Source organism: Lissotriton helveticus, chromosome 11 (genome assembly GCF_964261635.1).
Source record: "Lissotriton helveticus chromosome 11, aLisHel1.1, whole genome shotgun sequence".
Classification (NCBI taxonomy): Eukaryota; Metazoa; Chordata; class Amphibia; order Caudata; family Salamandridae; genus Lissotriton; species Lissotriton helveticus.
The window spans coordinates 8,026,282-8,048,809 of NC_136072.1; the positions used below are offsets into that span (position 1 = coordinate 8,026,282).

Genomic DNA, 22,528 nt, shown 5'->3' on the forward strand with positions numbered 1-22,528 from the left:
GGAAACCAGTGCTGGAAATTGCATGACCCAGGTGTTCTACAGATTGTTTAATAAACTCACATTTCTCATGTGTCAAAACGACACCTTGGCTCTGGTATATGAACAAAACTTGGGCATTGATCAAAACGTCATTATGGAAAATGGCAACATTCTTCACATCTTTAAGAAGATTCACTATGAGAAGTTGAAATACTGATGCAGCCGAAAGACGCAGTTAAACTTAAAATAAAGGTTATTTGTCCTCGAAGAAATCTCTGAAGCATTCCTTTAAAAGGGATTCGAGTTGAGGGTATTTTCCCTGTGGGTCTTAAATTCCAGATTTACCCGGGATCAAATTTTGTGAATAAGAATTGTGATTGAGAGATCTCGGAGAAAAAATGGGTTTAAACAATTAGTGTCATCTTTGTGATTTTAGAGCTATACACATTATAATTTCCTCTTAGACTGTCTGTTGTTTTGGGAAGTGAGGAAGAAGGTCCCTTGTCCTTTTTTTAGGAAATATCAAGCTACAAAACAATCAGAAGCATCAATCACTCTATTCAAAATGAAATATTTAGATTTGATTGTGTATAATAAGTTAACTCAGAAAATATATTTTATTGTTTAGTATTTGAGTTTGTATCAATAAAATCATGTATCAACAAAACAAATATAAGAGTTTGTAAAATTGCTTATTGAATTTTACTTGTATTAGATATTTTTAGGAGAAAAGTCTAACATCTATTATGTAAAAGTGAACTAGGGTTGCGCACTACAGCTTATTATAATGTTTATCTCCATGGAGATTTGACATTGAAACAGATGTTTTCATACCTTCTTATGAACATTATTGTTTTATATTTCTAAAGGATTATATCTTTGAAAGGAATACATTTAGATTGGTTGAAAATCTAAAGCTTACTTTTGGGAGCAGACTGTAGAAGTGCTGAAGTATAACTTGGTACGTTTTTCCATCCATGGCAAAGTAGTAGTTTCCCAACTGCATTGCGTGGCAGAATTTTTCTTCAATGCTAATAAACATCTCCTGTACTCAAAAACATTATTAAAAATGTGTCATTATTAATGAGTCACTTGTAGAAATAACATCAAGATAAAATAATGGCATGAAATGATATCCCTCTTCCTGCAGGACGCTGACAACTGATGGCAGGACCAGGTGCTCTTTAACAAACCCTTTTATCACTGTTATAAGATGAAGACTCCAGTGTTCTGGAAAATCAAATCTGTCCACTTCCAAAGAACATTTTTCCATCAGAACATTGCTCAGAGCTTGCTTGCCTTATGACAGTGCCATCTGGACTTGAAGTTTGGATGTGTAAACCAATTGTTACATCACATGACATAAGTGTGCTCTCAGCAGTGCCTAATTTCTGAATCTTCTAATTATTTTCATAATTCTGTGTAAATCCATATTTTCCACAGTCACCCACCCCCATTTTACTCAGGATAGCTGGTGTGTTGACCTCTGCAGTCAGTGGTTGCAGCCTGCTGCCTGGGCCGAAGCACATGTGCTATTTTTTAAATGTTGGGTATTTTTATGTCCAAATTGCCTATGGTGTCACTTCAGTATGACACTTTCTTGTATGTAGGTGCAACTAAATCCCTGACCCCTATCACTCATATCACAGTACTGGTCCTTCAAGGAGGGGTGGGGTTATATCTTCCTCACTGCTTCTAAAACTTAACATGATTTAGCTTCATATTTTCCTTGCAGCCTTGGCTGCAGGGCATATCTCGTGCTACAGAATATGTTATGTGATATTACATTTCCAACTTTTAATTGGAATTAAAGAACAAAGGTAATTTCTCGGTGTGTAGGTAACCTCTGCTAGAAAGACCAGTACCAATTTTAAAATCAGATTATTTAATGCTTTGTTCAAAAAAGCACCTTTTCCCATTGAAAAGGGAAACCCAAGAGCCCTAAAGGAGACCTACTGACAAGAGTCCACAAGAGGTGTTGTAGATAGCAGGAGAAATCCTTTAAAGTTCACCGAGGCGGAACAGGGAGGGTCAGTGGTAGAGGTGGTTTGCAGCAGAGAGCTCTTCCCATTTGGAACAGGTATTCTCCATTTTGGATTTCTAGACCTTGAAAACTTGGGATTGTTTTGATACCCAAGGCATGTACCTTACGAATGTTTCAAGGATTGGGCAAGTCTTCACCAGCAATGGTTGCATGGGTACCCTTTAAAGTCCCATCCTACATCTACACCTGAGAGAGGCTCTGGTAAGATCTGAAGAGGAGGAAGACATCCATTACTGCTGCATTGAACAGTTACTCCTAGATTCAGCGGAGCTCCTGCTCCACTCCTCCTGATATATAACAGAGATTGAACTGTTCATTATGCAGATGAGAAACAGTGGGTATGGGAAGTCACTCTGACACTTTCAATTAGCCATTGAACCCTTCAACAAAGTAGAACTCTGAACAGTCACAGGGAAATCTTTCTGCTTGTAGTTTTACAATGGTGAAACACATTTCTGTGAAGTTACCCAGCAATGATAAACTTCTTGTGGCAAAATCATGAAATTGACCAAGTACCGATCTTAGCAGCTTTCTGTTAACATCACTGCTGTGGTGGGGGGCATTCTCCAGGTCTTTCATTCTTTTCCAAGCCATTCATATTTCCTTTTTCTGCGTTTCTAATAATTCTCATTTTTTTTTGTTGTAAAGACATTATTTTGCTTAGAAGCGTTTAGGTAGACAGGTTTTGGTTTATTGACCCACCGAGTGTGATATTCAGCTCAGTGCCACCCTAATGTCACAGGTAAGCACATTAACATGTCTGGTGGAAGCACTCACAGAGGTAGTACGCAGCGGACAGTGGGCAGTGTGAGAGGTGGTAATGGCGCTCTCCCTTTAACGGAAATTGGGGCAAGGTGGAGCCATGAGTGATGCCCCATGCCATCATGATACCAATAAGAAGGACTCTTTATATACCACACCAGTGTCTTCAGCTTACAAACTTGTTCACAAATCTGTGACTTGAGGATTGGAGGGGGGCTCTGCCGTTCTACATGTCGGCGATGCACTGATCCAGCTTCAGGTTGGCCATCATCAAACACAGAATGAGACTCTTCTCTAGAGAGCTTTGGAAAGTGAGAAATGTGACATGTCTTAATAACATAACGTGCCAGGCCCTGCGAGGCAACAATCTCTGTATTGTTCACTGTGGGGCTCACATGCACATGGGTATTGCCTTCTTTTTACACCCAGTAGTTATTATGTATTATATGTATTAAATTGTAAATTACTGTTTGGCAAACGGTGTTTTTTACCCACCATACTTTGAACAAGGCAAGACTATGCTGGAAATCCATAAAATAGACTCAGAATACTGAGTGGATGTTTTTAACTTACATATCTGTCAAACACTAAAAAGGTGGAGAACAACTCTAGGTAAAATATTTGCAGTTCTTCGCTCATGCTAATGAGGTGGTTACCCAGAAGGCATTACTTACATCTACTCCGTCCATCTTGCTCTTCTGATCGTCCACCTCTCGTAGGGTGATGGATGGTGGGCTGGAGCCTTCGGGCCCACAGGCAGTGACCAGGAAACCCTTGCTAGACTCCGGGATCATTCCAGAACGTTTTCCAACAGTCAGCGCCGTCTGAAGGTTGTCACCTGAGGAACATACACATCAGTAATCTATGAAATACCACATGCTAACAGCTAAACTTCAACGGCAAACACCAAAATGGCGTGTTTACGAATGTGGCCCACACAGATTTACTTTCAAATTCATTATAGCACGTCCAGTCATGTCTAAACAGGACTAGCAACCTGTAACTCAAAAAAGGACAGTCTAACAAGGGACAGTCTAATTACATAGCAGGGGTGTCAAAGGCACATGGAATTAGGGTGAATGCAAATGAAAATCCATCAATAGGACGATGTTTACAGAGCTGTGTAACAAAATTGAAGATGAAAAAAAAGAGAGCTTGAAAAAAACTAAAAAGTAGTTATATATCACATCAAGACACATCTGGAAATTCAAAAGTGTCAATGTGGAGAAAAGGTACTTGTTCAGTCTCATCCACAACTGGGTCCTTAGGATCATTCGATACACTGCAAAGTAGATAAGACCAATAGGGTTCCCAAAGATCCTGAGGTCTAGATGTAGGGGGCTGCAGCAAGATGTAGGTTTCCACGTAATCATTGGAAATTGCATTGTCTCAGAACCAATCACCGTAAGTAGGTACTTTAGCCTCTCCCCAGTTTATGACACTCTAAACTTGGCCAAGAAGACCATCTCAGTCAAGCGGCAAATCCAAGCAATTGGCCCAGCTCGTTATATGTCATGTCATCCATAACAAGGAGAATCTCACACCAATATTTACAAATAGGGGACATTCTCGCACAAGGTGGAGAAATCCCACTTTGTCCTGTCTTCAGCGGAAACAACTCTGGACGACGGAGAGGTCAATCTTGTTTTGTCGCCGTAGGGTTTGGTAGGCCAAATAAAAGGTATTTATTACAATAATATGTGTCTATAGTTCATATATAGTGTTCCAGTTTGTGTACAGCAATATGTCCATATGGCCTCAGGTGGGGACACACACAGTTCTAGATTTCAAGCTGTCCAAGTCGAATCTGCCCATCCTGGTCTGAATTGTGATATGCAGGTATAGAGCATAGAAACCCATCCGGTAGTATTAGCCGAAATCAGTAGGCTCATCAGGAGACCTGTGGTGATGTGTATTGTGCAACATGGAACCATCCCATGTCACTGGGAATGTTCCAGGTTGAAGGGTTCCAGCAGAGGCAGTTATTACCTTTCCACCGACCTGCCTGCTGGGACGGCTCTCCCATCTTCCAATAAACTACATCTTAAGAATATACCTTCTTTGTCAAGATATCATCATTTCACTGGCGACTGAGGACGGGATATACCCAGCGGTCCTGTCACCTGAATTCAGAAGAATCACTGGGTTTTTTTCTTGGAAGAAAACTCCACAGTCTTCACACACAAACTGTGAGTACATTTCAAATTTTCAACCTACCCGGGACCGCGCGGGAGAGCCGTACCCATAAAAAACTATTATATGATAAAGAAAGTACAAAACGAGTCATACTCCGAAGAGCTTTCTCTAAACGCACACGCGACTGCAGAGCGCGACTCCGAAGAAATTTCTCTCATCACACATGCGACTGCTGAACACACTGCTATGCTTCAATATCAAGACTTTATTTTAATTAGATGCGCTGTTGTGCTTACCACATAACCACTAATCAGCGAAAGCTTCCTCGGCACTGCGAGATCCTCTCTCGATACTGCGCGTTTCACAATGATGACGTCGAAGAATCTTGAGGAAATGACGCGACCAGCCAACCACTATTAACCAATCACAGGCTCGTTTCCATCAATTACAGACTCGTTTCCACGTATTCACGTCCTATGCTGACTCGAATGTTTATCGTCATAACAACCAACTCCTCGGCCGACTGAAATTGAAACTGAACCATTCAATTGAGATACCCACAAGTCTAACACTTTTACCATAACGCTGACACGCACAGCTTATTCTTGTGCTTGTTAAACAATTCACATAACGCTGACACGCACAGCTTATTCCTGTGCTTGTTAAATAATTTACTTTGTTTACTTGACAATTTTACACTATTTTCATTTTGTCACGCATCAATTGAAACAGAGAAGAAACAAAGTTTAAGAGATAATACAAGACTTATTACTACACAACTCCATCTAGTGGCAGAAATTGGAACTTATGAACATATTTTTTGTTAAAAAATTTTTCACTGCTTCTGTGATACACACACAATTATTACAGTGTGTACAATTCTTCTGTGATACACACACAATTATTACAGTGTGTACAATTCTTCTGTGATACACACACAATTATTACAGTGTGTACAATTCTTCTGTGATACACACACAATTATTACAATGTGTACAATTCTTTACAACATATCACTTCTGTGACACACTCACATTACTGTGGGTGTAATATATATTGAAGCACATTTTAAACAACCAATTACCAATTTACATCAGTAATTATTCCATTCAACTATGCAAAGTGTAACTCCACCAGCTCCGTTCTTACAGGTACCAGGTGATCCTCCATTAGAATGGAAATTATGGGTCAGGTCATTCATGGCTTACTTGGGTGCCGTTGATGGTCAAAGATATAGACCGGAAAGGAAAAAGAACCTCATGTATTACCATCTCGGAGTCGAAGGTCAAAATGTTTTTGACCATTTACCTCCATATGATCCACCCGAGGGTCAAGATCCTGATGAATTTGAGTTAGCCAAAGCAAAATTAGAAAAATATTTCACCAAAACAAAAAACTTAGTTGTACATAGGTATAAGTTCTTCACAAGGACACAAAAGAGTGATGAGAATATTGACACATTTATAACTGCCTTAAAAATGTTAGCTGCAAATTGTGAATTCGACAATTTTACATCACAGCTTATTAGAGATCAACTTGTCGCACGTTGTTATTGTAAAGAAATCCAAAAGAAATTACTTACATGTAAAGACCTTTCATTAGATAAGGCAGTAGACATAGCTAAAAGCATAGAAACCTCTATGGACGATGTCAAACAACTAGAAACAGCCTTGTCTAGTACTACAATTTCTGGTGCCGTATCCAGCACCACGATCTCTGGTACTACATCTAATTTTCCTGCCACCAGAACTCCTTTCATACCCCGTGGCAATTTCAGAAGACCCTATTCTTCTAGGAGTGGTAGATTCAGACAGTCTGACTCTAGAATGTTTTGCTATAGATGTGGTTCTTCCTCCCATGTTTCTTCTTTTAGAAACTGTCCTGCAGCAAACCAACAATGTGGACAGTGCGGCAAAATGGGACATTTTGCTAAGATTTGCATGAGAGGCAGGAGAGGAAACACAAGAGGAAATGTTCGATGTGTCATCAATGATGAAAGCATGAACGAAAATGATGACAATTTTTCGTACGAGGGTGATCTTTCTCATGAAGATGTTATGCATCAAGAATATGTAGTAGTAGTCATGGATTCTCATGACAAGGGTATTTCTCATGACATTCCTGATCCCGAAGTTGATGTTATCATTGGGAAAGATCACGTTCAATTACTAGTTGACACTGGTGCACGCATAACCATTATTTCACAAGATAAATACACCAAATTTTGGCATGACAAGCGTTTATTACCCCCAGACATCCTTACTGTGGCCTTTGAAGGCAGTAGGATTAATTTACTTGGATTTTTCTGGGCCGACATCAATGTATTAGGAGTAACTATCAAAGGGAAGGTATATGTGGCCAAGAAAGGGATTAATGTCCTTGGTCTTATTCACCAAGCTGAAATAGGCCTAACTATAAAGCCAGGATTAGCTAATCCAGTCTTCATCGACAAACAATTTAAAGACACTCCTGTTACCACGATTAACAATAATACATTATGCACTCATACGCACGACATTTGGGAGAAAAAGTATAGTAAAATCTTCGAGAACCGTCTTGGAAAAATCACTAACTTTCAACATACCATCAGAGTCAAGGACAATGTTATTCCCACCAAGCACAAATTACGCAATGTTCCTTTGAGCATCAGAAGCGATCTGTCTAAACATCTGAAGGCTCTGTGTGATCAAGGAATCATTGAAAAAGTCGAATCTACTCTATGGCTTTCCCCCATTGTCTTAGCCAAGAAGAGGTCAGGAGATTTGAGAATGTGTGTTGATTTACGCACCCTAAATGAAGCCATTTGGGTTGATGGGTTTCCTTTACCACGAATTGAAGACCTTATTGCCAAAGTGGGGTCATCTTCGTGGTTCTCAAAGCTGCCTACCATCAAGTAGAATTAAATCCTCAATCTAGACATCTCACTGCTTTCGTCACTCCTGATGGTGTTTTTCAATTTTGTCGTCTTCCTTTTGGGCTAGCGTCAGCCGCAGCTGTCTTTCAAAGACTTATGTCAGAGATGTTTGCCCATAATCCCAATGTAGTTGTCTTTCAGGATGACATTCTCATCTTTTCCAAAACAGAAAGTGAGCACGATCAAACGATTAATGAAGTTTTCGAAGTTCTCGAGAATAGAGGTCTGACCCTGCAGAAAGCTAAGTGCATTTTCAAGGCCAAAGAAATAGAGTATTTAGGACATATTATTTCAGAAAAAGGCATCAAACCTAGGCCTGGTTTAGTTAAGAGTATCATTGAGGCTCCAGCCCCTCAAAACAGAGAACAACTATTGTCTTTCCTCGGTTTGTGCGAATTTTATGCAAAATTCATGAAAGATTTCGCAAAAACTACTGAATGTTTCAGGTCCTTACTAAAGAAAGGAGCTGTTTTCGAATGGTCAAAAGAATGCAAAAAAGGTTTCCAGATTATCAAAGATCATATACTTTCAGCTCCAGCTTTACAGGCATTTGTTGAAGGAAGGAAGACAAACTTTTGTCACAGTTGATGCATGTGAGTATGGTTTGGGTGCAGTTCTTTCCCAATGTTCTGGCGGGAAGGAGTATACGGTCGGCTTTGCCTCCCGCACTCTTCGTCCTGTCGAACGGAAATATTCCGTCATTGAAAAAGAACTTCTGGCATGCACATGGAGTGTGGAAAAGTTCAAATCATATCTGTGGGGCAGGTCTTTTGTTCTCAGAACAGATCATCGACCTTTGGTTGATATTCTAAATGGAAAAAATGTCAAACGCACGACAGCTCGCTTAGCAAGGTTGTCCACGAAATTAATTGAATTCTCTTTTAGCGTCGAATACATACCAGGGGGTAGAAACAGCAGAGCTGACTGCCTTTCCAGGCTTCCCATAACCGACAGCGATGAACAAGATTGGGAGACTGAAATAGAGGAGTGTTTTGTTGCTAATGTTTGTCAAGAACCTATCTCTTTCCTAGAGGATGATTGGATCAAAGCACTGGGTAATGATGCAATTCTTAAAGAAGTTTCATCTCTTATCAGAAAAGGGTGGCCAAAGGAGAAATGTATTTCTCCCGATCTCCAAATGTATTGGAAAATTAACACTGAGCTCTCAATAGAAAATAGTGTGATTGTCCGTGGTGACAAGTTAGTTCCTCCATCATGTTTTAGAGAGCAAATCATTTTAGCAGCGCATTCTGGCCATCTAGGTGCTACTATTACTAAAAGGAAAGTGCGATCTGATTTCTGGTGGCCAAAAATGGACTCACAGATAGATGAGATTGTCAAACTATGTCCACGTTGCAGTGCCAGTGACAAAGTATTAGTACTAGAGGGACTTGTTGAATCTAAAGTTTCTGTTCCAGGTCGTGCTTGGCAGAAGTTGGGAATGGACTTTTTGGGACCATTCCATGTTCTTCCCAACAACTCCAAATATTTTTTGGTTCTCATTGATCATTTGTCAAGGTGGGTCGAAGTGGAACCAATCAGTATACCAAATTCTAAAAGTGTCATTGATTGCTTGAATAGTATCTTTGTGAGAGAAGGTTATCCAGAAGAAATATTAACCGATAATGGGGTCCAATTCATCTCTCATGAAATGAACTCCTTTTTGAGGTCGTGTGGTATCAAACACACCAGAACCCCTCTTTATCATCCGCAAAGCAATGGCAAAACTGAAAGGTTTAACAGAGTTATTGTAGAGTGTGTTCAATCTGCTTTCAAATCTAGAAGTTGTGTGTTTAAAGCAGTTAAAGATCTTGTATGGTCCTACCACACTTCCCCTCATTCTGCTACCAATTATACCCCCTTTGAACTCATGAGAGGGAGGAAAGCTTGTTCACAAGTATATCCTTTCTGGATGGTAAGAAATTTTCATCAGAGTAGTGACATAAGCAATATGTGGGATACTGCTCATAGAAAATCCTCTGATGTGTGTTCTAAACAGGTTAGACCTGGAAGGAAAATGTCTCATAACATCCGGATTGGAGATTGGGTCAAGGTTAAAAATCCTGTTTCAGTTAGAAAAGGACTTTCAAAGTTTTTAGATTCCCAGCAAGTAATAGATACTCGTAAGAATGCAGTCAGATTGACCAATGGCAATTGGTGGTGTACTTCTCAAATCGCAAAAGATCCCTCTGGTGTTTCAAAGAATATCAACTTTAAAAATGCTTCAGAGGGGGATGGGGTTAGGAAAAGTACTAGACTATCTATCAGACCTAGCAAGTTGCGAGATTATGTTTAACCTTGCTGTACTTTTCATTTGTATCCAACAGGCTGCGTAGTCATGCTCAACTCTTATTTATCTCTTATTTGTTTTTCCATATTCTGTGTTTCACTTTCATTGTTATTGATGTTATGTTGGTTCTCTTTCTAAAGAGGGGAGGTGTGGTGATGTGTATTGTGCAACATGGAACCATCCCATGTCACTGGGAATGTTCCAGGTTGAAGGGTTCCAGCAGAGGCAGTTATTACCTTTCCACCGACCTGCCTGCTGGGACGGCTCTCCCATCTTCCAATAAACTACATCTTAAGAATATACCTTCTTTGTCAAGATATCATCATTTCAAGACCCCATGTAGATCACCCTCTACACGGTTACTTAACTGGGCGTAAATAAAGATGTCAAGTGTGGTGGCATCGTCCCTGTAGTGGAACTACTACAACAACTATAGGAACTTACCATTTACATTAAGCTAGCCCATTTTTGTTATAGCCATCTTCAACAAGGTGGTCTGCAGAGTGGGTTTGGTTGTAAGTGGAAGTAAAGGATTTGAAATCAACCTAATGGCTTAGGAGTACAGGCATGGTTCATGGGATTTGTGACAACGAGATCTCCAGGCCCAACATGTTGTTGAAATCCTTTTGATTTCCTGCTGTGGTTTGGAAAGATTTATTGGTAGAAGTCAGACAAGCAGGATCCTATTCATCTGATCATGATCGTGATGAGATAGGGAATGCGGGTATCAGGGTAATATCAACGTTTGGCAAAGTGACATTGAGCCACCAGATAACATGTTTCCAGATTTGGCACTTCAACCCACCCCGCACCTCCCAACCAAACAGGAGAACCAGAGAATCACAAGCGAACTTTGATGGTTTATTCCCCCAGACAAACTTGATCAGCAGGGTCCAAAGTGTGGTAAGGAAGTACTTACTATAGGTATATTTGTAAATAGATACAGTTGTAGAAGGACTATCATTATATCTAAGGCTTATCTCTTGCCAAGAACAATGAAAGTTGGAGCCAAAGATCTGCATGACGTAATAGGTTGTCTATTACCCAGCCATAATTGACCCGAATGACCTGCTCCAGCTGTCTGTGTAGAAAGATAGATAGTTATTTAACAAAGTTTAACAAAGTCTGTAACCCAACTGATAGGGCATTTGACGTAACCTCTGTTGTACTCTCAGTTATCAAGAAATGGATCGATTTAGACCAATTAATGGAAATACCAGAACATGTCCCAAATCAGATGATCTCACATATCAGTGGGGCGAGCCTGCCCACTGGGACTTTCATGAACCGCAATATATCCCCTACACACATGTACAGCAAGAGGCAGCCATGAAGAAAGATGAGGCCTCCATGCAGGTGCTTTTCTTGGAGCTGCCCAGACTAAGGATCCATGGTCAATATAAATAATACAGGCGATAGGGGGCATCCATGCTGTGTCCTTCGCACTAATGGGAATGTGTCTGATGTGAGGCCATTGGCAGAAACAAAGGCCATCGGACGTGCATATAAGGGTGAGATGATTGTTGGGTATACCATAATCATGGAGGGTCTCAAACAAAAATGCCCATTCCAAAGATTCAAACCCCTTTTCGGTGTCAAGCAGTGTAATTGTTGCTCTAACTTTAGGGTTGATTTGATTGATCACAGCAATAACCGTGCAAACATTTGATGTTGTGGATTTATGGGGGACAAATTTCAACTGTACAGGAGCAACTAAGCGCTCCGGCAGGAGGGAGAGCAAGGTGGCAATTATTTTAGCAAGAATCTTGTTATCATGATTTGTTAATGAGAGGGGTTGATAAGAGGCACATATAGTGGGTTCTTTTCCAGGTGTAGTGAGGAGAAAGGTGATGGCTTCCTGCATCAAGAGAGTAATTCCCTGTTTTGGAGCATCTCTGCTTATACCTCAATAGGTGAGGAACAAAAATATGTTTGTACGTTTATTACAATGCAATGAGCCCACCTGTGCCCGGGGCTTTATCTCCAGCAAGTGAATCATTGGCGGCAATAACCTCCTCAGAGGAGACTGGATGAATCAGAAACTGTTGATGGCAGTCCTCAAGCCACAACAGCACCACTTTGTTTAGGTTGTCAGTAATATCTTCCAGGAGCCCAGCACCCCCAGGAGCATGAAGACAGAAGTAATAATGTACACATTCAGATAGGCTATCTTTATTGTTAGTGAGACTTGTTCCATCCCCATCCTCCAATATATCAATATGGGGTGTAACTCTCCCTCTCTTTCCTGAGAAGTCAAGCCAATGTTCTGCCAGGACTCTCTCCTTCACTGTACTGGCCTGTCACAGCTTCAAGAGCCTCCAAGCTAGCCTTGAGATGTATAAATTCCATAAGAATGTCTTTTAACACCCCTGCAGGTTTCACTATTGCCTGCCCTCAGATCTAGGTCTTATAGGCCTCCCATATTGTAGCATATGTGGGGACTGAACCTATATTAATCTGAAAATACTCTAAAATTGCAGACTTAAGTTCACATTTAAATACTGGGTCCAACAGAGAGGACACCTGAAATCCCCAGTATGGGCGGCACAACCTGGAGCGTGGGAGGGCAAGTTGAAACACAGGCGATGAGTGATCTGAAAGAGTGTAGGGTAAATGTCAGGCCGCTGATACAGAAGTGGCAATTTCTGGAATGGCCAGACAATAATCAAGTCTTGAGGTTGACTTGTCTTGTGGAATATGCAGTGACGTCTTTTACTGCTGGATGTGCCTAATGCCACAGATCTGCCAACCCTTAGAGATTAATGGTATCATGAGTACTTTCACTGCCTGAGTGTGGTATTTGCAGAGGGTACCAGAAAAGTCCCATTGTGCATCCAGCCCAAAATTTAGGGTAGTCTCCATATCATGGCATCTATGCAAGAGTTGTGTAGTTTGGAGAATACATCTAGTAAAAGCTGAGGGTCATCAATATTTGGTGTGTATGTATTGACTTTTTCTAGGGTGCCACCAGAATAGCAAATCTACAAACGCAGTCTCCATAGATCTGATGAAGTTTAAAGGTTATGTCAGGACGTACGAAAATACAGAGTCCTCTGGAATAAGTAGTAAATGAAGAGAAGTAGCAGAAATGGATCACTTTGGGCCGAAGGAAGATGGTCATTTCGGTGCCAGGTGTGTCTTGAAAGAAGCCCACATTGATCTTGTGGTCGGCCAGGTATGTCGATATGCTGCTGGCTTTGTGATGGTCGTTAGGACCTCTGATATTCCAAGTGAGCCATTTAAGAGTCAGCCTACGAGAAGTCATAAATCAAAGAGGAAAATAAAATGAACAAAGTAGTGTGTGACATGCAGATCGCAAAAAAATCATGCATTAATAACCATAGAGCGTGCGTGACAGTGAATCAACTGTCATGACAACACCTTAACACAGCTCCACCCACACTGAAAACCTCAACATGCAGTGCTACTCTGCTAAAGCCAAGAACCCAAGAGCAAAAACAAAAGCAAACAAAGGGTGATACACACTAAGAGGTGTGAAATAGCTTCTAGGCAAGTCTAAGTGAAAGAACATAATAGCAGTTTGTTTAAATTAGCAGGAGGGAAGTGCTGCTACCTGTAAAGCATGGCAAACACAAGATAAGGTGAGTATGAACATCACAACCAGTCCCCTACAAGAAGGTATCACAAAGGGGATGCCCCAGGCATCTTGGAAGTGGGAAGGAGAGGATCAGTTCAGCTTGTAAGTTCAGTCTTCCTCAGTGTTGGCCTGCCTCCTTCCGTCAGGACATGCACCTCCTGCAGAACCAGTCATTGATGAAGGTGTGGCCCTAGAATCAGATCACATCAAATTTGGGGATATAAGGGCATGTTGGAAGGTAAGGACCCTGCCATCAAGTTCCATCTTCTTCACGTTGGATATGGCATAACCCACACCACTGTACATTTGTGGCAGGGGTCCTGGACTTCATCAGTAAAGTCAGGTAAGATCAGAATTGCAGAACCTTGATGGTGAAGTGGTCCTTTCTCATAAGCTAATCGCAGAGCAATATATCAGTCACGGACGTTGGGAAGTCTGGCTATGATCGGCCGGGGAGGTGCCCCTTCAGGGGGACCATGCACAAGTGACCTACAAGCTCTTTCCACAAGACACACCTCAGAGAAATCTTTACGACTGAAGAGAAATGTAAGCAGGGATTCCGAAGAGGCAGCCATCTGGTTGTTATTTGTAGATTCAGCAATGTCAATAATGCAGACATCCCCAAGGTCCTCATTCTTCACAGCAGTGGTCAGAAACTGTTTTTCTAGATTGGAGACTTTGGCTTTAGTAGCACCTGGGTCAGCCTCAATGTCAAAGATGCTATACGCTGCTCCATCAAGTCAAGCATCAGTGGACTGAATGCTGATTCTGAGTTCCAGCAGGATGGCCGCTAAGGAGTGCTCAGGTGCTTCACCCTCAGCGCCTAACAGGTGATCAGTAGTGCATGTGGACGATTCAGAATGGTGGGTTTTATTTTATCAATGTGGTATTTCTCCTGCTTTAGGTCCCCTTGCTCATCACAATCAGTAAAACAGCAGGAGAAAGGAATGTAGAGAGCTGCAGGCAAAGTCCACCCGCAACTCCACAGTACAGTTTAGAGAGATCACCGGTACCAAATATGACGTAAAGCGGGGCCTGTCCAAGGCTGTTTGTGTCTACAATGTCAGGCAAGGCCAGGCATGTGCTCTTACTGGAGGGTGATGAAAACGATGTACAAGGTCCTAAGGTGGGCTCGAAGGATGTGCTGTTCATCCAACACTTATTCTCTGTGAGGGCCGCAAATAACTCAAGCGTGAGGGGAGAAGGCAAAGTCCAAGGGTTGCTGCTGGGTTCCATCTGCAGTGAATGATAGATCTCTCCACCCAGCCCACTCCTACCTTCCTCCCCACGGTCCAGGGATGCACAGCACATGTGTTGCTGGGCCCAAGGTGGGGAGACACCCAAGGGGACACTGTTGGTTGCGCCCACCCAACATGGCAGGCGGGAGAGGGAGCCGGCCTCGGGATCACCAGCAGCTCAAGTTGCTGCTGGGCTTCTGATGCGTACATTCTAAGAACATTGCTGTGTAGTCCCTGGGGTCCTGGAGGGGTGAAAGACATCCTTCCCAGAGAGTAGAGGGGGACTTATTAGGTTTATTGGCTCCCCAGTGCTCAGGAGTCCTCTTGTGGAGCATAGCTCTGCACTAGGCCGCCTTCTTAGTTCCCTGTGTGGCCATGCCTCCATCCCGACCGGACGTTACAGGCACATCAATGCTTGCACTTCATAGACCATAGAGAAAGATAGAAGCAAAATGATATGGATTGGAAGCGTACACTTTGACCAAACCTACACCACCCTTTATTTCTCCAGGGACATTGATGGTGGACATGTATGTGGCCGTATTTCAACCCTGGAGACTTCTTTTAAATATTTTTAAATTGTGCTTTCTGAACCATGAGTTTCATACTGAGGGCCTTTGATGGTAAAAACATCATGAAATCTTTTTTATAGAGGTTTCAACATCTGATTCACTCTAGGGAGTTACAAAGGATCTGTCAGAAAAAAATAAACCTCCAGCAGATTGCCTGTCTAGACATCTGGTGGAATAACCACCCTAGTTAGATGAACTTACATATGTCACTAGTGGAGATACCTCCATGCTTGTCATCGGTTCTACAAAGATGTTGAGCCAGTCATCGTGAGAGAACTGCTGCCAAGTTTATGCTGAATTATTGACTACCATTTCTGGCAGATTAAACTCCACAAAAGACCAGTCTTGAATCAAAGGGCAGAATTTCTTCAAATTGCACAAAGATATTGGAAAGTTGCTCTACCCAGGGGTAGAGCCCAAATTATGGTGGATAATCAAATAACGTCCTGGCAGACAAAAATTTAAATCAGACTATTAAGAATGGCTTAGATTTGAGAAATATGTGGGAATTGATGAGATTTGAACTGACCTGTGACTTAAGACAGAATTCTCTAATATCTCCCTTAAGTCCTTGAGATTGCAAAAGAAGGTCTTTCTGGGGAAATACATCATATGAAAAGAAGATTGGCTCAGTATGTTATGGGAATATTAACAGGTATGAGTAGTATAATATTTTTTAAAGCTTTTTAATAATGCAGTAGTTCGCTATCATGAATATAAACACAGGCGTCTAGGAAATTTCAAATGAATAACATTTTAGGTTAAGAGAAAATAAAGAAAGGAATTCCATTCTGGATTTGTGATTTGCCAATTAAAACGTAATCTTGACTCTGTATGTTTACTTTGATTTAATTTGTTTTGATTTGCCCATATTAACAACACACTTTTACTTTTGCAGCAGAACTCCACTTTTGTAGTGCAATTATTTGCTGAATGTGACATGTGCAGTGTAGTTATTGCAGTAGTTGGGGACCACCATTGCAGGTTTTATTTTCAGTAAAACCAAAGCATTTGTATACATCACTCTGACAGAGCGGAACCTATCATAGACATTGTGTAACATAGATCATGTTTGTACTGCAGAATGACTGCAACATTTTCCTTGACTTAAGATTTTTTTGAATTCTAAGTGACTTTTTAGTGTTTACAAATAAAACTTCTATAACAAATACTTATGATTGATAGTTAATCTTAGTTATGAGAACATGGTAAATCCATTCAAAAGATTATAACACCGAAGACGTTGAACTCTTATTTGAATAAATTAGTTTTACATATTTGACTAGATGCTTAAATTGTGAGGGTGGACAAGTTAAGCTTCTTGCTGCGCTCTTTAATAGAGGTTTCAGAAATCCTCACCCGGGTGTGACTCATGTAAACACCATGCACCAAGACCCAGTGGTAATCTTACATACCTGTCACCATTACTGTCCTGATTCTGGCCTCCAAGAGTTCCTCCAGCACTGGCTTCGTCTCCGGCTTCAGCTGGTTTTCCATCACCAGCAGCCCAAGAAATTCCAAGTTAGATTCAACATCTTCCCTTCAAAGCAAAAGAAAAAGGCAAACGATACAGTAAAGTAACCAATATAAGAATGTCCCCCGTCTTTGTCTTCTTTCAGGTCAATCTGTGGATCTGATCTTGTACTCTGTCTTCAAGATCTAATCCCTCAGCCATCCCTTCAGATCCTCTCATTTTCCCCCTAAGCACAACAATCAATACACAGCTACTTCCCTATTTGGTATCTCTCTTAAATCTTTCTCTTGCTATGGTCACATTCTTAAGTCTCTCCAAACATACTCAAAAATGCATTCATCATTACCACTTTTCAAATATTTTCCACTCCTGATACAAGACAAAGTTTTAGTCTAGGGGATGCTATTAGCTCCTCTAAGTATACCCTGGGAGGAGCACACTGCTACATGGGTCGAACTTCTGAACCTCTTAGCAACATTTCAATGGGTAGATGATCCATCAATCATTGGAACTATCTCATGTCAGTGTTTATGAGTGCCTTCAGCTATTAGACTTCAGGACATTGCCCAAGAAATGTGTCAAGTGTCTCCAGATGCAATGGAATCTCATCAGCATCCAAAGATACTGTGTCTGCTTTGCTAATTCCAATTCCCCACCTAAAAATCTTTACTGGCGAATACATTCCGAGGATGCCTCTGAAGTATTCAATATTACCTGGGACAGTAGTTCTGGGCCATATCCATCTATTTGGCTGCATTCACAATGTAATTATAAAGCTAGTTCTGGTTATCCTTAATCTGTCAATTAACTACAAATTCTTTCCCTTCTGGAGATCAATAGAGCAGAGGTTCTGAATGGCTTAACATTGATTTTTACTGATTTTGTATTTGGACACCTACAATGCTCTCCTTCCAGATACTCAATTGGCTTCTATTTAGAGTCATATTTTAGAAGTTGTAAAATCTAAGAAATCAGCTTACAAATTTGGAAAAGCCATATAAAATATGAACATTCCAGGCACTCAGAAAGCGCCTTGAGATGTTTTAGTTTAGGATATTGTTCTAAACATGCTTTCCCCTTTAGTCATGCACTCACATAGACCTAACATCCTGAGTCCACCGCCAGAAGCTGGCCTTGTGTCACACTAGAAGGAGATCTTGTGGAGCAAGATATAAAACTGATAGTCATATGAAAGGCCACTAAATACAAATTTAGCAATTTCCGATTACTTTAATGCGATCATCTCGGGAGAGCAGCTGCTTTTCCTTGCTGAGGTAAGAAGATTCCATCAGGAAAGAGTTACCTCCTCTTCTTGAAAGGGTTCGTGGGATGGAGGGCTCACTCTCTTACCTTGCTAAACTGTTCAGTTCAGATGGCGTCTTCGATGGCATAGGCTTGTACGCCAATCCAATGACCCGAAATCCTTGCCTGGTGTAAATCTGGAGTTCGTTTGAAAAATCGGAAGGAACTATTCAAAGAAAAAATATCACAGATCAACATTCTGTTACATCACAAGAACTCACATTTTCACGATTTCATTTGGTCAGAAGACGACTCATATTTATGCTTAGATGAAGAGTGCTTTAGTAAATACTATTATTTAACCACATGATGCCAATTGTGTCGGTGAATAATGGTTTATGCTGAAAAAAACAGGTACAAAAAATTCAGATGATTTTACCAGTTATTTACAGTGACTTGGGCCAAATGTTCCAAGAATCAATTTGTAAAAAATGGTTTCAAATTATGCACTGAGATCTTTCAAATAGTTTCTAATTCTGTAAATAAACCCATGTACTAGTCCTTTGTTTTTGTAAATTCCCTTTAGAGTGGGTCACAATCTGAACTACCTCATGAATACTAATAACTATCAATTGAGTGGTTGCACATTGCGACTCACTCAGATTGGATGGTGGACTGCTGGGGTCAGCAGTTCACCATATCTTTGATTGCCTTTAAATAAAGTAAACTTTTTTTTTTTTTTTAAATGAGGTCTGTTTTGTTTAAAAGAAACGGCTTGATTTCAAAAGTAAAGTTAATTTCTTTGAAACAGTCTGTAGACTACTGCTCACATTTTGAATTCGTAAATTTGAAGGGGTGCCCTTTTGGGGATGAGGAGTTTCACACATCATTTGAGGCGTCAGTAACTTTTCAATGGACTGCGACTGGAATTGCAGTTGAAAAACATTGATACATCTTAAATTTAATTGAAATTTGGAAGGGACTTCTCAAACACACCCCTTTCAAATTATGATTCAATGTCCACATTTCTAAATTAATTTTATGGCTGGTTAAGTGTTGGCGCTGACCGTCTCCGCAGAGTCACCCTAAACCTTTTTGCCTGCACTTCCTTCCTTTGCTGAAACCGTTTTTGTTGGCTTTTAGACTCTTTGCAGTTTACCACTGTAAACCAGTGCTAACATGCTTGTGTTTCTCCCTAAAACATGGTAAAATAGGCCTAAATCTGAATGGTACATTAAAATTACTAGTAAGTACCCAGTATATGATACCACATGTATCCAGGGTCTATAAAATCAAATGTTACTATTGGGTGAACAAAGAAAACACAAGATGATGGACAAAGTGCTGAAACTTTTCATACACTCACTACCCAGTCAACAGATCTGGGTTGAATCCATCATCATTCTTTAGCTCACTTCACCACCCCAGTTTGGACCCAGCAATATGCAAATCAGTCTTGACCCTGTGCCTCATGGGAACAGTCCAGCCCACACAGCCAGGCCAGGTCCTCACAGGACCTGAAACAAGCATCCTAGGACTGGTTTCGGGGTAACACCCCTCATCAGGCAGGCTAGCTTGATATCCAGTGGCAAAGTGAGCAAGGGACTCACGTTTGGGAATACCCTGCCAACTTAGGGCGAACAAACAAAACACAAGGAGATGATGGATGAAGTGTTGAAACTTTTCAGACACTTACCCCCAGTCACAGATCTGGGTTGAATCCATCATCATTCTTTAGCTCACTCCGCCACCCCAGTTCAGACATGGCCATATGCAAATCTGTCTTGACCCTGTGCCTCATAGAAATAGTCCAGCCCGAAGTGCCAAGCCAGGTCCTCCCTGGACCGGAAACAAGCATCCTGGGACTGGTTTCAGGGTAACACCCCTCAACATCCAGGCTAGCCTGAATCCAGTGGCAAAGTGAGCAAGGTGAGCAAAAGAACAATGGGTTTAACCCAGATCTATTGACTGGGGGAGAATATTTGATTTGCTCTGCATTCCGTCCATCATCTGCATGTCTTTTGCTACTGGGCATGCAGCACCATTGTTCATGCCACTTAAGTAGCACTTGAAAACATATCTCAGGTCTTCCAATGCAGCAAGTAGTGCAGTTTTAAACTGATGTTTCAACCTGGAAAAATAAACATTTTGCCAGACCTAAACCTTTCTTTGTAATATTTACAATTCCCCCCATAAGGCAGGCCCTAACAGCTTCTAGGGCAGGGTGCTTGGTATTTAAAAGTAGAACACAGTAGAGAACATAAGAGTTTTACATGTCTTCATAGTGAAAAACGCCTAAAGTCATTTTTCACTACTGTAAGACCTATATCTCCCATTACTTAACTCTGGGTTACCTTATTGTATTTAATAAGTGCTAAGGGAGCAGATATGGCTATACTTTTTAGACTCAAATGAATAGTAATTTTAAATCTTCTTTAATGGTAGTATATATATATATATATATATATATATATTCACTGAAAGAACCATAGGTTTCTGACATGCTATAGTTAGGGATTAGCATTTAAAAACCCTTAGAAATGCACTGAAAAAAAATAGGTTTTAGGGGTGTTATAGTTAGCTGGACATTTCACTTGTACAAAACCATTAAAATTCCTTTGTTATAGTTAGGACTAAGTATAACTCGCGCGCCCGCAATCCACTGCTGATGATGTCACATATTGCATCATTCATGACATGGTCAGTGAATGTGGTTTGGTTCGATATTTAAGTAGGTATTATATATATATATAGGAATCTGCATTGAAGACTGAGTGGATGTATAATTGTCTGGATGGAGGATTTAGTAGCATTGTGATTGACTGTCTAAGTGACTAATTTAAAGGAGGACCCTTCTGAAACTTTCTTGCTGTTTGTACCTGGTTCTTGGAGGAGCGCGGCGTACTTGCTGCCTCAGCGGAGCTGACCCTTGCCACCACACTTTTCACGACTCGCCGGACCCGCTTCGCATCGTTTGTTCTGGGAGGCTGCAGTGAGACTTACAGGAGGAGTGCGGGGAAAGGCGATTTAACCAGCGGGGCTGCGAGCATAGGCAGGGACTCCAGCGTCCAGGAGCCCCTGCGCGCCCGAACCTGCAACACCTGGGCTGCTCTCCCCGCTGGCCACGCCCCCCGCCTATCAGCCCATGAACATACGGTTGTAGAGTTATAAGGAGTGCAGTGTCCCCGCTTCGTGGGAGCGAGCGGGAGCGACCGGGAGAAGCCCGGGACAAGGGCGGGACCGTCTGTGGCCGTCCGTGGTCGGACAAGGTTGGGTTGGGCCCAGAGTCCTGCAAAAATTATATTTTGTCTTACACTATTTGTTATGTGTGGTATTTAGCCATATTTTAGAGAGAGGCTATACTGGTATTTATTAGGTGGCACAGTGGATGTATTAATATTTATATTTTACCTTTACATACCACCCCACTCAGCTCCTAAACATGGCTTTAAGATCTGGGAAACAACGCCTAGTTCATATACAAACCTCTAAGGGTGTTGTTTCTGGGCCCCTCGATGCTTTTATCACCAGAGCGACGGGAATCCTGGAAAAGGAAATTGAATTGGTAGAACATAGACTGTCCCTGGATTTAGTTTCCGGGAAGCGTTCATCAATTGGTGCCTTAGCCCATGTTAAAAGCCCTGTCTCTAATGCAGCTTTTAATTGTATTTCTACCACAGAGACAGATGCGATAGTTCATGTAGATGGAGATGGAGTTACTATATCCCCACCCCATGATAGAAGGGAACAGAATCCATATACTAATCAGACAAGCTATGAGGATGATAGTCAGTATATTGAGGATGACGAACACAGCCAGTCCGATGCATCCCAATCTTATGTCCCTACTCCCCCCAGCGTGTCCAACTTGCCACAAAATAGTATAAACCCAACATCCCGGAAAAGAAAACATGTTTCGAGTCCACAGGGGGAAAAGGTCCAAAAACAACCCAAAATTGATCCTACTAATAGTGTGAGCTTATCTTTTTCCCAGCCCCACCAAGGTCTCCCAACGGTGTATTGCCCCTCATTAGCTCCTTCTGGGTCATCAAATCCCTGCCCAACCTGTCTTAGCAGCGATGATGTCTTGTTGGCTAAGATGGAAGCAATGTTAAAAACTATATTGCTCCCGGTCTTAGAGAGAACAAGGTTGATGACCGCTAAAATAGATGTATTGGAATTAGCTGTTAATACCAATCTGGATCTTTTGCAAAAACTAACAACACCCGTTACTGGGATGGGGGCCCGTAATTCAACTAGGGGCATAAACCAACGAGCG

At 41.4% G+C, this 22,528-nt stretch overlaps 1 protein-coding gene across 1 annotated transcript in view; it reads right to left on the bottom strand.

The window, feature by feature from the left end:
• LOC144792209 (putative cation-transporting ATPase 13A4) overlaps positions 1–22,528 on the bottom strand; it is a 325,411-nt gene that overhangs the window by 67,576 nt on the left and 235,307 nt on the right. The window contains exons 17-20 of the mRNA XM_078667110.1: positions 18,358–18,475; positions 16,949–17,073; positions 3,460–3,623; positions 902–1,024 (exon numbers count right to left, since the gene is read on the bottom strand). Coding sequence (XP_078523236.1) covers positions 902–1,024; positions 3,460–3,623; positions 16,949–17,073; positions 18,358–18,475 — 530 coding nt within the window. The remainder of the gene's footprint in view (positions 1–901; positions 1,025–3,459; positions 3,624–16,948; positions 17,074–18,357; positions 18,476–22,528) is intronic.